This window comes from Dermochelys coriacea, chromosome 1 (genome assembly GCF_009764565.3).
Source record: "Dermochelys coriacea isolate rDerCor1 chromosome 1, rDerCor1.pri.v4, whole genome shotgun sequence".
Classification (NCBI taxonomy): Eukaryota; Metazoa; Chordata; order Testudines; family Dermochelyidae; genus Dermochelys; species Dermochelys coriacea.
This window is the reverse complement of record NC_050068.2, coordinates 4707168-4728433: the sequence shown is the minus strand read 5'-3', so window position 1 is coordinate 4728433 and position 21266 is coordinate 4707168. Positions and strand designations below refer to the sequence as shown.

At 46.7% G+C, this 21266-nt stretch overlaps 1 protein-coding gene and 1 pseudogene across 1 annotated transcript; both read left to right on the top strand.

The window, feature by feature from the left end:
• Nucleotides 1–2449: 2449 nt before the first annotated feature.
• LOC119848956 lies at nucleotides 2450–7338 on the top strand (annotated as a pseudogene).
• Nucleotides 7339–19800: 12462 nt separating this feature from the next.
• On the top strand, nucleotides 19801–20967 carry LOC119847096 (putative olfactory receptor 52P1). Its single transcript, XM_038381497.1, is given in 3 exon segments — nucleotides 19801–19954; nucleotides 20182–20882; nucleotides 20884–20967. Coding segments are annotated over 3 exon segments (939 nt in total).
• Nucleotides 20968–21266: the final 299 nt, after the last annotated feature.

The following is a 21266-nucleotide window of genomic DNA, read 5'->3' as shown; positions in this document are numbered from 1 at the left end:
CGGGGACATATTCATAGATTCCAAGGCCAGAAGGGACCTTTGTGCTCATGTATTCTGACCTCTCGCATAACACAGGCCAGAGACCTGCCTTGAAATAGTTTGTGTTTGAACTAGAGAAGGTCTTTTAGAGCAGTGGTTCTCAACAAGGGTATACGTACCTCTAGGGGTGCACAGAGGCCTTCCAGGGGGCATGTCAACTCCTCTAGATATTTGCCTAATTTTACAACAAGCTACATGAAAAGTAGTAGCGAAGTTGGTACAAACTAAAATTTCATACAGACTTGTTTATACTGTTCTATATATAGCACACTGAAATGTAATTAAAATATTTGTATTCCAATTTATTTACTTTATAAGTATATAATAAAAATTAGAATGTAAGCAATTTTTCAGTAAGAGACTGCTGTGTCACTTGGGTATTTTTATGTCTGATTTTGTAAACAAGTAGTTTTTAGGTGAGGTGAAACTTGGGGTACGCAAAACAAATCAGACTCCTGAAAGGGATACAGTAGTCTGAAAATACTGAGACCCATTGTTGGAGAGAAACCTCCAATCTTGACTTTAAAATGGTTCCCATGGTTAATTACTCAAACCATTTGAAAAGTGTATACCTTATCTCCAGTCAGAATGTTTCCAACTTCAACTTCCACCCATTGGATTGTGATAGACCTTCCTCTCCTAGACTGAAGAGCTCACATTAAATATTTGTTCCCCATGTAGGTACTTAGAGACTGTGACCGAGTCTCCCCTTAACACTCTAAGGCAGATTTTTAATTCTTTACTCATTCTGGTGGCTCATCTCTCAACCCTCCTTCTTGAATCATGGACATCAAGACTGGATGAAGGATTCCAGTAGCAAGTGCACTAGCACCAAATACAGAGGTAAAAAAACCTCTCTGCTCCTACTTGAGATTACCCCCGGTTATCATCTCAGGATCGCATAAGCTATTTTGGCCAAATGGTAAAAGTGGGAGTCTCATGGTTAGCTAATTAGACCTTCATTCTCCCAGATTTTGCTCAGAGTCATTGTGCTTCCCATGATTGAGACCAGCATCATCTCTCAGGCAAAGCTGGGTACCTGCAAGAATGTGTCTTATCAAAAGAAAGTGGGGAAGTAACAGAGGTGCAGGCCTGTAGCCCTAGATAGCAAGACCCTTGTGCTCTTCTGTTGAGCACAAAGTCATAGATCAGCAAGATAATGTCTGTTTCCATGGGAGAAACTTGACTCCTTTCCAACATAGGAATTGCATCATGGATCAGACCTATGGTCCATCTAGTACAGTGTCTTCCGTCTGACAGTGACATTTCCCAGTGATATAGAAGAAGGTGTAAGAAACCCAGCAGTGGGCAGATGAGGGGATGACCTGACCATCATGGGAGCGTCCTCCTAATGCCTAACAGGTAGAGATTGGCTTGTGCCCTGAAACACATTGGTGTATGGGCTTTCCAAAATATTTATTTCGCTGTAACTAGTGTAACTGGATAGTCTCACTATCCATATAAATGGCCAAACACTTTCTGATCTTTGCTTAGCTCATGTGCCCAGTTATGTCTTATGACAATGATTTCCTCAGTCTAATTAAGCATCAGGTGAAGAAAGCATTCTTTTTTTATCTGTTTTGGATTTGCCACATTTCAGTTTAATTGTATGTCCTCTTGATCTTGTATTATCAGACAGGCAAAACACATTCTCAATCTACGCTCTACCAGTCATCCCTCTGAAACCTCTTTACGAGTCAGTAATGTATAGGCTTTTCTCATATCCCCTCTTATTCATCTCCTTTGTAAGGTAACAATCCCAGTCTCATCAATCTCCCTCTATATGAGAGTTTCCCCAGGCACTTGATCATTCTCGTTGCCCTTCTGTGAACCCCTCTTGCTCTGCAATACCCTGTGTGAGAAGGGTTCCCAGTACTACACAGAAGTGTCCAGATGAGGGTGAAACATCGACTGACTGATCTCATGGCATTGTATTTTCTGTATGATTTCCCATCCCACTCCTCCTGTATCCCAATGTTTTCCTTAGTTTCCTCTGTGCTTGCAGTGTGAGTAGGACTTCCCAAAGTTCTGTAATGTGACACACAGATCCCTGTACTGAATTCATATATAGACAAATTAGAACCTCATAAGATGTTTGAGGAGTACACATTTTTCCCTCCAATTCCCTCCAGTTCTTTGACATCCAAGTTTATAAGCCATCATGCCACCCATTCACTTGGATTGGTTAGCTCCTTCTGAGGACTTCTCTGGACTTGAGTATCACCTAAATAATCTGGTGCCATGTGTAAATGTCCCCACCTAACTGCTCACCGCTCTTTCTAGATTGTTAATAACTATAAAATATTTACCGTGCCATTTCTTATAAATTGTGTAAACCCCCTTGCTTTTCTTCTCTCCCTTCACAGGCACCTTGAGCATTTCTGAGCCTGATTGATGCATCAACTACCACATGGCAGCTTTCAACCTCACACCCTCCGACCCTTCACCATTTATCCTAATGGGCATCCCAGGCCTGGAAGCTGCTCACATCTGTATTTCCATCCCTTTCTCTATATTCTACATTATCGGCCTGTTTGGAAATGTCATGCTTCTCTTTGTTGTAGGCAAAGAGCAGATCCTGCACAAGCCAATGTACCTGCTGCTCTGTATGCTGGCACTCACAGACATCAGCATGTCTACCTCCGTCATGCCAAAGGCACTGTGTATATTATGGTTTAATTTGAAAGGCATTACTGTGGGTGGCTGACTCACCCAGATGTTCTTCATTCATGCAGTTTCTGTTATGCAGTCAGCTGTTCTTGTGACAATGGCCTTCGATCATTATGTTGCCATATGTAACCCTCTGAGATATGCCATGATCCTCACCATAGAATCATAGAATATCAGGGTTGGAAGGGACCCCAGAAGGTCATCTAGTCCAACCCCCTGCTCAAAGCAGGACCAAGTCCCAGTTAAATCATCCTAGCCAGGGCTTTGTCAAGCCTGACCTTAAAAACCTCTAAGGAAGGAGATTCTACAACCTCCCTAGGTAACGCATTCCAGTGTTTCACCACCCTCTTAGTGAAAAAGTTTTTCCTAATATCCAATCTAAACCTCCCCCATTGCAACTTGAGACCATTACTCCTCGTTCTGTCATCTGCTACCATTGAGAACAGTCTAGAGCCATCCTCTTTGAAACCCCCTTTCAGGTAGTTGAAAGCAGCTATCAAATCCCCCCTCATTCTTCTCTTCTGCAGACTAAACAATCCCAGCTCCCTCAGCCTCTCCTCATAAGTCATGTGCTCTAGACCCCTAATCATTTTTGTTGCCCTTCACTGTACTCTTTCCAATTTATCCACATCCTTCTTGTAGTGTGGGGCCCAAAACTGGACACAGTACTCCAGATGAGGCCTCACCAGTGTCGAATAGAGGGGAACGATCACGTCCCTCGATCTGCTCGCTATGCCCCTACTTATACATCCCAAAATGCCATTGGCCTTCTTGGCAACAAGGGCACACTGCTGACTCATATCCAGCTTCTCGTCCACTGTCACCCCTAGGTCCTTTTCCGCAGAACTGCTGCCGAGCCATTCGGTCCCTAGTCTGTAGCGGTGCATTGGATTCTTCCATCCTAAGTGCAGGACCCTGCACTTATCCTTATTGAACCTCATTAGATTTCTTTTGGCCCAATCTTCCAATTTGTCTAGGTCCTTCTGTATCCTATCCCTCCCCTCCAGCGTATCTACCACTCCTCCCAGTTTAGTATCATCCGCAAATTTGCTGAGAGTGCAATCCACACCATCCTCCAGATCATTTATGAAGATATTGAACAAAACGGGCCCCAGGACCGACCCCTGGGGCACTCCACTTGACACCGGCTGCCAACTAGACATGGAGCCATTGATCACTACCCGTTGAGCCCGACAATCTAGCCAGCTTTCTACCCACCTTATAGTGCATTCATCCAGCCCATACTTCCTTAACTTGCTGACAAGAATGCTGTGGGAGACCGTGTCAAAAGCTTTGCTAAAGTCAAGAAACAATACATCCACTGCTTTCCCTTCATCCACAGAACCAGTAATCTCATCATAAAAGGCGATTAGATTAGTCAGGAATGACCTTCCCTTGGTGAATCCATGCTGACTGTTCCTGATCACTTTCCTCTCCTCTAAGTGCTTCAGGATTGATTCTTTGAGGACCTGCTCCATGATTTTTCCAGGGACTGAGGTGAGGCTGACCGGCCTGTAGTTCCCAGGATCCTCCTTCTTCCCTTTTTTAAAGATGGGCACTACATTAGCCTTTTTCCAGTCATCCGGGACTTCCCCCGTTCGCCACGAGTTTTCAAAGATAATGGCCAAGGGCTCTGCAATCACAGCCGCCAATTCCCTCAGCACTCTCAGATGCAATTCGTCCGGCCCCATGGACTTGTGCACGTCCAGCTTTTCTAAATAGTCCCTAACCACCTCTATCTCTACAGAGGGCTGGCCATCTCTTCCCCATTTTGTGATGCCCAGCACAGCAGTCTGGGAGCTGACCTTGTTAGTGAAAACAGAGGCAAAAAAAGCATTGAGTACATTAGCTTTTTCCACATCCTCTGTCACTAGCTTGCCTCCCTCATTCAGTAAGGGGCCCACACTTTCCTTGGCTTTCTTCTTGTTGCCAGCATACCTGAAGAAACCCTTCTTGTTACTCTTGACATCTCTTGCTAGCTGCAGCTCCAGGTGCGATTTGGCCCTCCTGATATCTTTCCTACATGCCCGAGCAATATTTTTATACTCTTCCCTGGTCATATGTCCAACCTTCCACTTCTTGTAAGTAAATCTCTCCCAGCAGATATCAGGAAAATTAAAGTCACCCATGAGAATCAGGGCATGCGATCTAGTAGCTTCCGTGAGTTGCCAGAAGAAAGCCTCATCCACCTCATCCCCCTGGTCCGGTGGTCTATAGCAGACTCCCACCATGACATCACTCTTGTTGCACACACTTCTAAACTTAATCCAGAGACACTCAGGTTTTTCCACAGTTTCGTACCAGAGCTCTGAGCAGTCATACTGCTCCCTTACATACAGTGCTACTCCCCCACCTTTTCTGCCCTGCCTGTCCTTCCTGAACAGTTTATAACCATCCATGACTGTACTCCAGTCATGTGAGTTATCCCACCAAGTCTCTGTTATTCCAATCACGTCATAATTCCTTGACATCACCAGGACCTCCAGTTCTCCCTGCTTGTTTCCAAGGCTTTGTGCATTTGTATATAAGCACTTGAGATAACCTGTTGATCGCCCCTCATTCCCAGTATGAGGCAGGAGCCCTCCCCTCACAGACCTTCCTGCCTGTGCTTCCTCCCGGTATCCCGCTTTCCCACTTACCTCAGGGCTTTGGTCTCCTTCCCTAGTTTAAAGCCCTCCTCCGGTGAACCTAGTTTAAAGCCCTCCTCACTAGGTTAGCCAGCCTGCTGGCAAAGATGTTCTTCCCTCTCTTCGTAAGATGGAGCCCGTCTCTGCCCAGCACTCCTCCTTCATGGAACACCATCCCATGGTCAAAGAATCCAAAGCCTTCTCTCCGACACCACCTGCGTAGCCATTCGTTGACCTCCACGATTCGACGGTCCCTACCCAGGCCTTTTCCTTCCACGGGGAGGATGGACGAGAACACCACTTGCGCCTCCAACTCCTTTATCCTTCTTCCCAGAGCCACGTAGTCCGCAGTGATCCGCTCAAGGTCATTCTTGGCAGTATCATTGGTGCCCACGTGGAGAAGCAGGAAGGGGTAGCGATCCGAGGGCTTGATGAGTCTCGGCAGTCTCTCCGTCACATCACGAATCTTAGCCCCTGGCAAGCAGCAGACTTCTCGGTTTTCCCGGTCAGGGCGGCAGATAGATGACTCAGTCCCCCGGAGGAGAGAGTCCCCGACCACCACCACCCGCCTTCTCCTCTTGGGAGTGGTGGTCGTGGAACCCCCAACCTCAGGACATCGCATCTCATGCCTCCCAACCAGCGGGGTCTCCTTCTGCTTTCTCCCCCCAGACATATCATCTGGTCCACTCTCCGCAATGGTACCTGTGGAGAGAACATGAAAGCGGTTAGTTACCTGTGTCTGTGTTACTGGAACCCGGACATTCCGCTTACCTCTTCTGGAGGTCACATGTTGCCAAGCTTCTTCACTGGCCTCTTGGCTCCTCTGTGCAACCTGCTCTATATCTTTAGAGCTTTGTGCCCCTAGAAGGCTATCCTGAGTTTGGTCCAGAAAATCCTCAGTCTCTCGTATACAACGCAGGGTCGTTACCTGTTGCTCCAGACCTTCAATCTTCTCTTCCAATATGGAGACCAGCTTGCACTTTGTACAGACAAAGTCGCTTCTGTCCTGTGGAAGAAAGACAAACATGGCACATCCAGTGCAGGTCACAATAGCTGAACCCCCCCCTTCCATATCACCTACCTACTATGAGCTTCCTCAGAGACGTTGGCAAGATGTAAGCCTCACTGGGCTCACTCCAGGCGAACTCCCAGGCAAACTCCTGCTGTGAGCTGCTCTGCTGTCCCCGCTGCTCAGCTGGTTCGCGAGGCTCTGGCTATTTTCAAACAGCCAGGCTTCCCTGACGCAAACACACAGACACCCTAATGCCCGCCCCCTGCAGGCTAGCAGCCAATCAGACACTCACTCAGGCTCTCTCCCTGCCCTCCCAGCAAACACACACTCGGATACTTCCTCAGCAAGCAAACACACACACTCGGATACTTACCAGTCCCAGGCAAACTCCTGCTGTGAGCTGCTCTGCTGTCCCCGCTGCTCCGCTGGTTCGCTGCCGCTCAGCTGGTTCGCGAGGCTCTGGCACGAATGCACGAATAGCTAAGCTAGGGCTTGTGGGTTTGATAAGAGTTGTTTTCTTTATTCTTCAAATGCCCCTACTTGTGAGCAGGCTGCCATTCTGTGCCAACCGTACTATTCCCCCACATGTATTGCGAGCATATGGCTGTGGCAAAGATGTCATGTGGGGACTTCACAGTCAACAGGATGTACGGCTTGGTGGTAGCATTTATGGTCATTGGGTTAGACCTGATGCTCATTGCCCTGTCCTATAGTCTGATCATCAGGGCTGTCCTCAGAATCTCCTCCAAGAAAGACCACCAGAAAGCCCTTAACACCTGCACATCCCACATCTGTGTGATGCTGATGTCTTATACTTCCTGCCTCTTTACCTACCTGACACAGAGATTTGGTCAGGGAATTGCTTCCCATGTGCATGTCACCTTTGCTAACTTCTATCTCCTTGTCCCTCCCATGCTCAACTCTATCATTTATGGCGTTATAACCAAAGAGCTTTGTGATAAAGTGGGCAAATACCCCTACAAAAGGTAATTGCTGGAGGCCACCAACTTTAAGGCTTTACCAAAAGGGTAAAGGACATTTCCTCATTAATTAAGGATGCTCTTTCCCAGTTTTGCTGAGCTCAGCATTATGGAAGTTCAGAGTCTGAGAAGCTTCTCACACCTAACATCTTATCACTCCATCACGAAGCCCTGCTCTCTCCGATGCTGAGTTCACTCTCTCTGACCATCCCCTGATTTCTTTCAGCAGCACCGATCAGCACCTAATCCCACACACCCTGTCAATAGCCAGAGCCTCGCGAACCAGCTGAGCGGCAGCGAACCAGCGGAGCAGCGGGGACAGCAGAGCAGCTCACAGCAGGAGTTTGCCTGGGACTGGTAAGTATCCGAGTGTGTGTGTTTGCTTGCTGAGGAAGTATCCGAGCGTGTGTTTGCTGGGAGGGCAGGGAGAGAGCCTGAGTGAGTGTCCGATTGGCTGCTAGCCTGCAGGGGGCGGGCATTAGGGTGTCTGTGTGTTTGCGTCAGGGAAGCCTGGCTGTTTAAAAATAGCCAGAGCCTCGCGAACCAGCGGAGCAGCGGGGACAGCAGAGCAGCTCACAGCAGGAGTTTGCCTGGGAGTTCGCCTGGAGTGAGCCCAGTGAGGTTTACATCTTGCCAACGTCTCTGAGGAAGCTCATAGTAGGTAGGTGATATGGAAGGGGGGGGTTCAGCTGCTGTGACCTGCACTGGATGTGCCATGTTTGTCTTTCTTCCACAGGACAGAAGCGACTTTGTCTGTACAAAGTGCAAGCTGGTCTCCATATTGGAAGAGAAGATTGAAGGTCTGGAGCAACAGGTAACGACCCTGCGTTGTATACGAGAGACTGAGGATTTTCTGGACCAAACTCAGGATAGCCTTCTAGGGGCACAAAGCTCTAAAGATATAGAGCAGGTTGCACAGAGGAGCCAAGAGGCCAGTGAAGAAGCTTGGCAACATGTGACCTCCAGAAGAGGTAAGCGGAATGTCCGGGTTCCAGTAACACAGACACAGGTAACTAACCGCTTTCATGTTCTCTCCACAGGTACCATTGCGGAGAGTGGACCAGATGATATGTCTGGGGGGAGAAAGCAGAAGGAGACCCCGCTGGTTGGGAGGCATGAGATGCGATGTCCTGAGGTTGGGGGTTCCACGACCACCACTCCCAAGAGGAGAAGGCGGGTGGTGGTGGTCGGGGGACTCTCTCCTCCGGGGGACTGAGTCATCTATCTGCCGCCCTGACCGGGAAAACCGAGAAGTCTGCTGCTTGCCAGGGGCTAAGATTCGTGATGTGACGGAGAGACTGCCGAGACTCATCAAGCCCTCGGATCGCTACCCCTTCCTGCTTCTCCACGTGGGCACCAATGATACTGCCAAGAATGACCTTGAGCGGATCACTGCGGACTACGTGGCTCTGGGAAGAAGGATAAAGGAGTTGGAGGCGCAAGTGGTGTTCTCGTCCATCCTCCCCGTGGAAGGAAAAGGCCTGGGTAGGGACCGTCGAATCGTGGAGGTCAACGAATGGCTACGCAGGTGGTGTCGGAGAGAAGGCTTTGGATTCTTTGACCATGGGATGGTGTTCCATGAAGGAGGAGTGCTGGGCAGAGACGGGCTCCATCTTACGAAGAGAGGGAAGAACATCTTTGCCAGCAGGCTGGCTAACCTAGTGAGGAGGGCTTTAAACTAGGTTCACCGGGGGAAGGAGACCAAAGCCCTGAGGTAAGTGGGAAAGCGGGATACCGGGAGGAAGCACAGGCAGGAACGTCTGAGAGGGGAGGGCTCCTGCCTCATACTGGGAATGAGGGGCAATCAACAGGTTATCTCAAGTGCTTATATACAAATGCACAAAGCCTTGGAAACAAGCAGGGAGAACTGGAGGTCCTGGTGATGTCAAGGAATTATGACGTGATTGGAATAACAGAGACTTGGTGGGATAACTCACATGACTGGAGTACAGTCATGGATGGTTATAAACTGTTCAGGAAGGACAGGCAGGGCAGAAAAGGTGGGGGAGTAGCACTGTATGTAAGGGAGCAGTATGACTGCTCAGAGCTCCGGTACGAAAATGTGGAAAAACCTGAGTGTCTCTGGATTAAGTTTAGAAGTGTGTGCAACAAGAGTGATGTCATGGTGGGAGTCTGCTATAGACCACCGGACCAGGGGGATGAGGTGGATGAGGCTTTCTTCCGGCAACTCACGGAAGCTACTAGATCGCATGCCCTGATTCTCATGGGTGACTTTAATTTTCCTGATATCTGCTGGGAGAGCAATACAGCGGTGCATAGACAATCCAGGAAGTTTTTGGAAAGCGTAGGGGACAATTTCCTGGTGCAAGTGCTAGGGGAGCCAACTAGGGGGAGCGCTTTTCTTGACCTGCTGCTCACAAACCGGGTAGAATTAGTGGCGGAAGCAAAAGTGGATGGGAATCTGGGAGGCAGTGACCATGAGTTGGTTGAGTTCAGGATCCTGACGCAGGGAAGAAAGGTAAGCAGCAGGATACGGACCCTGGACTTCAGGAAAGCAGACTTTGACTCCCTCAGGGAACAGATGGCCAGGATCCCCTGGGGGACTAACATGAAAGGGAAGGGAGTCCAGGAGTGCTGGCTGTATTTCAAGGAATCCCTGTTGAGGTTACAGGGACAAACCATCCCGATGAGTCGAAAGAATAGTAAATATGGCAGGCGACCAGCTTGGCTTAATGGTGAAATCCTAGCGGATCTTAAACATAAAAAAGAAGCTTACAAGAAGTGGAAGGTTGGACATATGACCAGGGAAGAGTATAAAAATATTGCTCGGGCATGTAGGAAAGATATCAGGAGGGCCAAATCGCACCTGGAGCTGCAGCTAGCAAGAGATGTCAAGAGTAACAAGAAGGGTTTCTTCAGGTATGTTGGCAACAAGAAGAAAGCCAAGGAAAGTGTGGGCCCCTTACTGAATGAGGGAGGCAAGCTAGTGACAGAGGATGTGGAAAAAGCTAATGTACTCAATGCTTTTTTGCTTCTGTTTTCACTAACAAGGTCAGCTCCCAGACTGCTGTGCTGGGCAACACAAAATGGGGAAGAGATGGCCAGCCCTCTGTAGAGATAGAGGTGGTTAGGGACTATTTAGAAAAGCTGGACGTGCACAAGTCCATGGGGCCGGACGAATTGCATCCGAGAGTGCTGAAAGAATTGGCGGCTGTGATTGCAGAGCCCTTGGCCATTATCTTTGAAAACTCGTGGCGAACGGGGGAAGTCCCGGATGACTGGAAAAGGCTAATGTAGTGCCCATCTTTAAAAAAGGGAAGAAGGAGGATCCTGGGAACTACAGGCCGGTCAGCCTCACCTCAGTCCCTGGAAAAATCATGGAGCAGGTCCTCAAAGAATCAATCCTGAAGCACTTAGAGGAGAGGAAAGTGATCAGGAACAGTCAGCATGGATTCACCAAGGGAAGGTCATGCCTGACTAATCTAATCGCCTTTTATGATGAGATTACTGGTTCTGTGGATGAAGGGAAAGCAGTGGATGTATTGTTTCTTGACTTTAGCAAAGCTTTTGACACGGTCTCCCACAGCATTCTTGTCAGCAAGTTAAGGAAGTATGGGCTGGATGAATGCACTATAAGGTGGGTAGAAAGCTGGCTAGATTGTCGGGCTCAACGGGTAGTGATCAATGGCTCCATGTCTAGTTGGCAGCCGGTGTCAAGTGGAGTGCCCCAGGGGTCGGTCCTGGGGCCCGTTTGTTCAATATCTTCATAAATGATCTGGAGGATGGTGTGGATTGCACTCTCAGCAAATTTGCGGATGATACTAAACTGGGAGGAGTGGTAGATACGCTGGAGGGGAGGGATAGGATACAGAAGGACCTAGACAAATTGGAGGATTGGGCCAAAAGAAATCTAATGAGGTTCAATAAGGATAAGTGCAGGGTCCTGCACTTAGGATGGAAGAATCCAATGCACCGCTACAGACTAGGGACCGAATGGCTCGGCAGCAGTTCTGCGGAAAAGGACCTAGGGGTGACAGTGGACGAGAAGCTGGATATGATTCAGCAGTGTGCCCTTGTTGCCAAGAGGCCAATGGCATTTTGGGATGTATAAGTAGGGGCATAGCGAGCAGATCGAGGGACGTGATCGTTCCCCTCTATTCGACACTGGTGAGGCCTCATCTGGAGTACTGTGTCCAGTTTTGGGCCCCACACTACAGGAAGGATGTGGATAAATTGGAAAGAGTACAACGAAGGGCAACGAAAATGATTAGGGGTCTAGAGCACATGACTTATGAGGAGAGGCTGAGGGAGCTGGGATTGTTTAGTCTGCAGAAGAGAAGAATGAGGGGGGATTTGATAGCTGCTTTCAACTACCTGAAAGGGGGTTTCAAAGAGGATGGCTCTAGACTGTTCTCAATGGTAGCAGATGACAGAACGAGGAGTAATGGTCTCAAGTTGCAATGGGGGAGGTTTAGATTGGATATTAGGAAAAACTTTTTCACTAAGAGGGTGGTGAAACACTGGAATGCGTTACCTAGGGAGGTGGTAGAATCTCCTTCCTTAGAGGTTTTTAAGGTCAGGCTTGACAAAGCCCTGGCTGGGATGATTTAACTGGGACTTGGTCCTGCTTTGAGCAGGGGGTTGGACTAGATGACCTTCTGGGGTCCCTTCCAACCCTGATATTCTATGATTCTATGATTTGGTCTTCCTGTGACTACCAGACCACCAGAAGATACTCCATTTTTCTTACAGAATGTGGGTTTACATTAGTTTCTGTGTGAACAGGGTTCTTAATCAGTTTGACAAACTGAAGCTACACTTTTACATAGCTAAAGACAAAGAAAGAAACTACAGTGCTGAACAGCAATCTGGTGAACTAAATTTACCTGATTTTTCTACTATTAATTTTTAATATTTCAGTTTGAGAGTGCAAAGATAGTAAAGTTGCCTCACAAACTGAGGCTAGAGCTTGTTGGTGAGAGTTGTGAAACTGTATGTTTTTGAGAACCGGACTCAAATGTGTTAAACTATGATATCACCTTTGTTTCAAGTTACTTACCACTTTGCACAGTTTCTTTCAGCTCGACCTTTCAAAGCACACCCTAACCATTCCCATTGTCGAAGATATCAAGAGTAGTAAACTGTTGAAATTTCACGTTGGAGTTTGTGAAACAGGTGAAACAAGGATTATCACCAAATATCCAGGTGATAAAATCACTTTCAGCATTAAGTCCTTCTACTGCACTCAGCCCTGCACGAGCTAGATTAGCTAATATCTCATTTTTGCCATTGGTTTGTGAACACCTTGGACAATTGGAGTAGCAGCGGAGAGTTTTGCCGATGGTTCACTGGCCTCATACTCTGGACGACCAAGTTGAGCAGTTTTGCGTTGAAGCTGTCAAACACATGGATGCTGCTGGGGACAAAAACTTTATTGAACTTGGCTGTTTGCTCTTTTGTTGCTGTCTCTACCTTTTTGCAACACTGCAGTTCAAAGACTGTTTCTCAAATGAACTTGATAAAAACAAAACTGCACAATAAGATGCAGGAGAAATTTTTAGAAAACATTCTTCATGTTAGGGTGTATAAGCATTGACACAACTTCTCTCACGAACAGTTTGCACCAACAAAAGAAATAATTGAACTGGTTACTGCTGATGTATGACCAGCACTAGAAGACGGTGAGGATGAAATGTTGCATTTCAGAGACTACCAGTAACATACTAATTCAACACAACACCATCCTTGAATGCCATTAGAAATAAATACCATAATAATTTTACTATAGTTTTTGTACTACATATATTTTAATCTCATTCTGGGTTGTTTTATCACCATCATTCTGTGTTTTTGTCTGAAAAAATTACCTGTCCTCAATCAGGATACAAGTACCAGTGGGGTAGGGTGAGGATTTGAATTTGATTGTCATCTCATAGCTTTGTTCCTAAGGTGGACAAACTCCTTCTGTGACTTGTAGATTTTACGGAAAATAAATATCTAATCTGTACTAGGTATTTAACGAAAATTTTCACTTGTTACTTGATGTATACACCAATGTGTTAATAAAAAAAAAGGTTTGTTTAAAGAAGGATTGGGCTTATTTTAGGTTAATTTTTAAGTGATATTGGGCCATGAATGTAGCAGAACTCTGGCAACTCCAGACAAGAGGGTCCAGAAAAACAGCCCAGAAGGCAGAGCTGGGCCGGAGGCAGAGCAGCAGCACTGAGGAAGAAAGCAGAGGTGGGGAGCAGGAGCAGACCAGAGCAAGGAGTTGGGGCAGTGAAGCAGCCAGGGCAAGACTATAGCAGGGAGCTGCAGGGCCAGACCCAGGATAATGGATGCCGACCATGGCGGAAGTAACACGGCAGCCAAGAACAAATAGCAGATTGGAAGAGCAAGGTGAGGCCATGTGCATTGGGTACAGCACAAGGAGATGTTGCTTGACAAGAGGGCTTTGAAGGCTGGACTCAGAAGGGGGGACTTGAATCTGATGGAAGGGCAGATGATGGGGAGAAGCGTCCTGCCACAGAGAGACCGAGAGAATGTGGCCACTGCCAGGATAGGTGTCTGACCTGTGGAGGCTGAAGGCTTGGGCAGGAGCACCAGATGGGGGAGGGTGATGGAGAAGGACCATTGTCCTCCGACTTTTGAGAGTGGACGGGCCTGGGAAATCCACCATTCTCCCCAGACCCAGACCTGTGCACCTCCTCTTCACTCTCAGGTAACACCCCCAGCCAGGCCAGAAGCTGGAATCCAAGCCAGATAAGACAGGTTTCAGAGTAGCAGCCGTGTTAGTCTGTATTCGCAAAAAGAAAAGGAGTACTTGTGGCACCTTAGAGACTAACAAATTTATTTGAGCATAAGCTTTCGTGAGCTACAGCTCACTTCATCAGATGCATTCAGTGGAAAATACATTGGGGAGATTTATATACACACACAGAGAACATGAAACAAAAGATCTATCTGGTTTTAAGATTCTACTCGATAAGTTTATGGAGGAGATGGTATGATGGGATAATGGGATTTTGGTAAGTAATTGATCTTTAAATATTCAGGGTAAATAGGCCAAATCCCCTGAGATGGGATATTAGATGGATGGGATCTGATTTACTATAGAAAATTCTTTCCTGGGTATCTGGCTGGTGAATCCTGCCCATGTGCTCAGGGTTTAGCTGATTGCCATATTTGGGGTCAGGAAGGAATTTTCCTCCAGGGCAGATTGGAGAGGCCCTGGAGGTTTTTTTTGCCTTCTCTGCTCCTTGAAGTTTTGAACCATGATTTAAGGACTTCAATAGCTCAGACATGGGTGAGGTTTTTCATAGGAGTGGGTGGGTGAGATTCTGTGGCCTGCGCTGTGCAGGAGGTCGGACTAGATGATCAGAATGGTCCCTTCTGACCTTAGTATCTATGAATCTATGAATCTATGAAACAACAGGTTTTATCATACACACTGTAAGGATACTGATCACTTAAGATGAGCTATTACCAGCAGGAAGGAGGGGGGGGAAGGAGGAAAACCTTTTGTGGTGATAATCAAGGTGGGCCATTTCCAGCAGTTAACAAGAACGTCTGAGGAACAATGGGGGGTGGGGGGTGGGGGAGAAATAACATGGGGAAATAGTTTTACTTTGTGTAATGATCCATCCACGCCCAGTCTCTCAAAATTGGAAAAGCAGCTGGGCAGGGACTCAGTCTGTGCAAGCAAAATAGACATTGGGCTGAGGTTGATCTACAGAGGGAATCCAGAGGAAGGGCTGCATAGGAAGATTGCCAGGGAAACAGAGAGGGCAAGAGCTGGGGGGCTAAGGGAAGACAGCCCAACTGTGCGTCACCGATGGGGGAGACCTGTGGTAGAGGAATGAATCCTGACTGTGCTGCCATTGTGGAAGGAGCGGAAGGACTATCTGGAGCCCAGGAGGTCTGGAATCCCACAGCCCAGGGAGGTGGAGCAGCTACAGCAAGTGTCAGTCATGACAAGGACTTGATACAAATGCCCCCAAAGATGGGAGGCCAAAGCAGACTGATGTGTGACAAGGCCTGGAAATGTTGCTACTAACAGTCTTTTCAGCAGGTACATTTGAAGAGTTCGGGGATTTGTGTCTGAGAGAGCAATCCACACACAGCATTCCACAATCAAACAACACAGGCACAAACCATGCCACCAGGGACTGCTAAACAGGATCATGGCCACCAGGGTGGAGTCAGTGTTCTCTCTAAGCTGCATGCCTGCACGCCAGTCCACCAAGTGCCACGCACTTGATTATTACAGCCATGCACATCCTCAGCCACAGCGACTTGTGTTTATCTTAAAATATTTAGTCAAAGAAAGCGACAGGGTGAAGGGAAAGCCCTCTAAAACCTGGTGTCTGCTCTTTGTACTTGGGTGGCTTAAGTAAGCCCTCAGGTAGCTCAGTTTGGGTGTGTGGCACCATCTGCTGTTGTGTTGGGTGATAACAAGACCAGGAGCGGCTGAATCACCAGCAAAGCACTGTGGGAAAGGGCCAACCCAGCTGGATGGTTAGAAGGTTGCAGCAGTTTCCATGGCTCCCAGACTCAACCCCGGGGCTGATAACCCACCACACTCATACCTTCAGCATCCAAAATTCGGCGCCCAGGCACCTGTGATGCAAGCATGGGGCAGGGACTGTATCCAGTCCAAAATATCCAGATAGAGCGGTTGTTTGATTCCTTTACCCCTGTGTTCTCACCCCAGCAGTGCATAACAACGTCAAACACCACAGTGAGTGGAGAAGTCCCATTGAACTAGTTCTCACACAGGATAGCACAACCGTTTTCTGCATCGATTTCTGAAAGATCAATGCAGTATTGAAATTTGGTGATTACCCGATGCAGAAAGGAGATGAAATATTAAAAGGGTTTGAGCTTTCAGATGTATATCCACTTTAGACCTCACAAAAGGTATACTGGCAAATACCTTTGATACCAGGATCCTGGGAGAAGAAAGCCTTTTTCATGCCCTACGGCTTGCATCAATTCAGGATCACTTCATTTGGCTTTCATAGAGTAGCATTGGCTCTGCATGGGCAGTATGGAGCAGTATGCTCCTACAATCACTTGAAAATGTTTTTTGTCCCATATCTTATAGCAGTATTCCCGCACATAGTGCAGATGGCTGTACATTATACCTGGGGTGGGGGGGGGGAAACATTGTCAATTGCTAGGCTGAACAACATTCTGCAAGACAGTTTACCCTGACAATCTTCAGCCTCTGGTATCTGCAATTTATTTCTTCACTCCCGGGGGAGGCTCTCAAGCTGAAGTTCTCCAGGGTCTATTTTCTGCTTAGCCCATGTCTCATGGAGCTGAGGGAATTATCTGGGTGTCCTGGCCAATCTGAGAGTCTGCAGGGACTGTACGGGGGAATCATAAAACTCGCTGCCCAACATGGCGAGTGTCAGACACGTGAGATTCATATCTTGATTTTCAGGACTCTGCCTTCCTGTCACCGTAAGGAGATTTCTTTTCTCTGCTGAGCAGGATTTCTGTGAGTTGCCTGTTCCTGCACGAAAGTTATTGCTAAGGGAAGAGAAAGGGCTCCAGGGTACAAGTGAAGAACCATCTGGGCAGGAATTCACCAGCACGGTAACTTGAACTGTTTGTTTAGTATTGTCAGAAACAGCAAGGGATTTACCTGGTAAAATTGAAAGAACATATGGAGATAGTTTAGACAAATATTTGTTTTTAAGATGAGTTCCTTGTCTCTTACTGTGTCCTTCTATCTGTCTCAATAGCTTCCTTTTTTGGATGGTGTGGTTTTCCCTCTGGTTCACTAAATTTTTGCCAATTCAGCGACTTCACTGCCCTATTAGAAAGTGCAGCCAAAGCCTCTGCAGTGGGTATCTGTGGTACCAGAGGTTTCACAACAAGAATGGGTCACACACTGGCCAGATTCTGCTCTTGCATTTGACCTTCACTGGGTCACGCCAGATTGACACTGGCCTCCCTGAGAGCCAAATCAGGACCCACGTGTTTTGGAATCCCCATCCTTCATGCCCTGTCTCAGAATGCCACATAAACTGGGGTTCAGAGTAGCAGCCATGTTAGTCTGTATTCGCAAAAAGAAAAGGAGTACTTGTGGCACCTTAAAGACTAACAAATTTATTTGAGCATAAGCTTTCATGAGTTCTAAGGTGCCACAAGTACTCCTTTTCTTTTTACATAAACTGGGGGTTTCCTTCAAACACTTTCAGCACCCTTACAGAAGTGTGCTCTCTGTAGGAGGACCTGAACCAGTGATTTTTTGCAGCTTGTAGCAAAAAGTTAAAAACTCAGGGTGAATCTGGTCATATTGAGATCAATGGCAAAGCTTTGAAAACAGCTAGGAGTTCACCCTAAATCCACATGTAGGGACATAAATAAATAGCCCTATTTACACCAGTCATTAGCCTCCAATGACTTCAACTGGAGTCGTGCTGTGGCCTCTAAGGCTCGGTAAGTTCATTTGAATCAAAATAAACTGACAGAAGAGTTGCTGGAATCTCAAACTTTTTTCCAGAAAGAATTTCTATAACTTCAACTTCCAGCCATTGGATCCTGTTGCACCTCTGTATGCTAGCTTGAAAAGCCTATCATTAAATATTGGTTCCCTGTGTAGGTACTTACAGACTGTTATCAAGTCACCCCTTAACCATCTTTGTTAAACTACACAGATTGAGAGCTTTGAGTCTATCACTATAAGGCAGGTTTTCTAATCTTTTACTAATTCTTGTGACTCTTCTCTGAACCTTCTTCAGTGTACCAGTGCCAAATATACAGGTAAAATAACTTCTCTACCTCTCCTTCAGATTTCCCTGGTTATCATCTCAGGCTCTTTTCACCACATGGTCACACTGGGAGCTCATGTTTAGCTAATTACTCCTTCATGCCCCCAAATCTAGTTCAGAGTCATTGCGCTTCCTACGATATCTCCCCATCGTATGAGCATTGCCTACATTCTTTGTTTCTAGATGTAGATATCTACATGGCTATATTAGAACACATGTTGGTTGCTTCAACGCAGTTTGTCAATCAATTCAGATTGCTTTGAATCAGTGACCTGTCCTCTTCATTTACCACCCCCAAATGTTGCATCATCTGCAAACTTCTTCGATATTCGGGCATAAGAAGGGTTGGCAGGTGAACTGCTGACATGTGTCTCTTCTTACACTTGTCTGTTAACACCTGTAATTTATGCCTCAGACAATGCTGGGTGCCTGCAAGAAAGCGTCTCACCAAAAATAACAAGGGATGTGATAGAGGTGCCGGCCTGTACTTTTGCCCCTGTTGCCCATTCTCCTGAGTACAAAGTCGTAGGCCAGCATGAGAATGTCTTTTTCCATGATGGAAATTTGGCTTCTTTCCAATATAGGAACTGCATTGTGGATCAGATCTATGGTCCATTTAGTCCAGCGTCCTTTCTCTAACAGTGAGAGCTGCAAGATCTGCAGTACAAGATATAAGAAAACCAGCAGTTGGTTGATGTAGGGGGATGACCTGACTATCATGAGGGCGTCACCCAAATGCCTAACAGTTAGAGATTAGCTTGTGTCCTGAAACACATGGCTGTATAGGCTTTCCAAAATATTCATTTAGCTGTATCTATTGTAACTGGAGAGTGTAACTATCCATGTATATGTCCAAACCCTTCCTGATTCTTGCTTAGCATCTGGCCTCAACTTCCTTTTGTGGCAACAAGTTCCTCAGTCTAATTAGGCATCAAGTGAAGAAAGCATTCTTTTTTATCTGTTTTGAATTTACCATGTTTCAATGTAATTGAATGCCCTCTTGAACTTGTGTTGGAGAGTAAATGGAGCACGTGTTCTCCCTCTCTCCTTCCAGTCAGTATTTTACAGACTTTTCTCATACCTCCTCTTATTCATCACCCTTGTAAGGTAAAAATCCCAGTCTTTTCAACCTTTCTCCTTGATCATTCTCATTGACCTTTCCTGGATGCCTATAGTTCTGAAATATCCTGTGTGAGAATGGTGTCAAGTACTACACAGAGGAGTCCTGAGGAGGGTGAAACATTGTCAGACTGATCTCATGGCATTGTATTTTCTGTATGATTTCCCATCCCACTCCTCCTGGATTCCAGTGTTTTGCTTAATTTCTGTCCCTGCTTGCTCTGTGAGTAGGGTTTCATAGGGCTGTGCACCATAACACCCAGGTCCCTGTCCTGAGCTCATACAGTTAAATTAGAACCTTGTTAGATGTTTGAGGAGTTCAAGCTTTTTTCCTCCAATGGGCATACATGTTGAGGTTATTGATATTTAAAGTCATGTGCCATTCACATGGCTGGGCTAGCTCCCTCTGAGGACTTCTCTGGACTTGACTAGAACCTAAATAATTGGGTGCCATCCTTAAATGTTGCCACCTTACTGCTCACCCCCCATTCTAGATTGTTAATAACTATCAAATATTTGTTATAAACTGTGTAACCCCCTAACTGTGATTTTCTCCCTTCACAGGCACCTTGAGAATTTCTGAGCCTGATTGACCAATCCACCACTTCATGGCAGCTTTCAACCTCACCATGTCTGACCTTTCAACATCCATCCTAATGGGCATCCCTGGCCTCGAAGCTGCCCACATCTGGATTTCCATCCCGTTCTCTTTGTTCTACATTATCAGCCTGTTTGGAAATTTCATGCTTCTGTTTATTGTAGGTTTCAGAGTAGCAGCCGTGTTAGTCTGTATTCGCAAAAAGAAAAGGAGTACTTGTGGCACCTTAGAGACTAACAAACTTATTAGAGCATAAGCTTTCGTGAGCTACAGCTCACTTCATCGGAATGCATCCGATGAAGTGAGCTGTAGCTCACGAAAGCTTATGCTCTAATAAATTTGTTAGTCTCTAAGGTGCCACAAGTACTCATTTTCTTTCTGTTTATTGTAGGTAAAGAGCAGACCCTCCACAAGCCGATGTACCTGTTGCTCTGCATGCTGGCACTCACAGACATCGGCACATCTACCTCTGTCGTGCCAAAGGCACTGTGCATATTTTGGTTCAATTTGAAAGGCATTACGGTATTTGGCTGCCTTACCCAGATGTTCTTCCTTCATTCAGTTTCTATTATGCAGTCAGCTGTCCTCGTGACAATGGCCTTCGATCGCTATGTTGCCATATGTACCCCTCTGAGATATGCCACCATCCTCACCAATGCAAGAATAGCTACGCTAGGGCTTGTGGGTTTGATAAGAGCTGTTCTTTTCATTCTGCCCCTGCCTCTGCTTCTGAGTAGGCAGCCATTCTGTGACAACCACATTATCCCCCACACGTACTGCGAGCATATAGCTGTGGCGAAGATGTCATGTGGGGACACCACTGTCAACAGGACGTACGGCTTGGTGATGGCATTTGTAGTCATTGGGCTAGATCTGACACTGGTTGCCCTGTCCTATGGTCTGATCATCAGGGCCGTCCTCAGAATCTCCTCCAAGAAAGCCTACAAGAAAGCCCTCAACACCTGCACAGCCCACATCTGTGTGATGATGACATCTTTTACTCTCTTCTTTTTCTCCACTCTGACACACCGGTTTGGTCAGAGCATCACTCCCTATGTTCACATCATCTTGGCAAACCTCTTCTTCCTCATCCCCCCCCATGCTGAACCCAATCATTTATGGGGTCAAAACCAAAGAGCTCCGTGACAAAGTGGTCAAATACACCTGCAGAAGCTGATTGCCTGGGGCTATTGATTTTAATCCTCTGTGACAAGAGAAGGAAAGGCTATATCCTCATTACTCAAGGGTACTCTGTCCCAGTTTGCCTGAGCTCAACATTGTATAAGGTCACTGTCTGAAAAGTTTGTCACACCTAATGTCTTCTCACTCCATCACCAAGCACTGCTCTCTCCATTCTGTAATTCCCTCTCTCTGACCATCATGTGATCTCTTTCGGCATCACAAATCAGTCCCCAACCCCACATAACCTGTCACTCAGCCTTTCTGTGACTTCCAGACTACCAGAAGATACTGCAG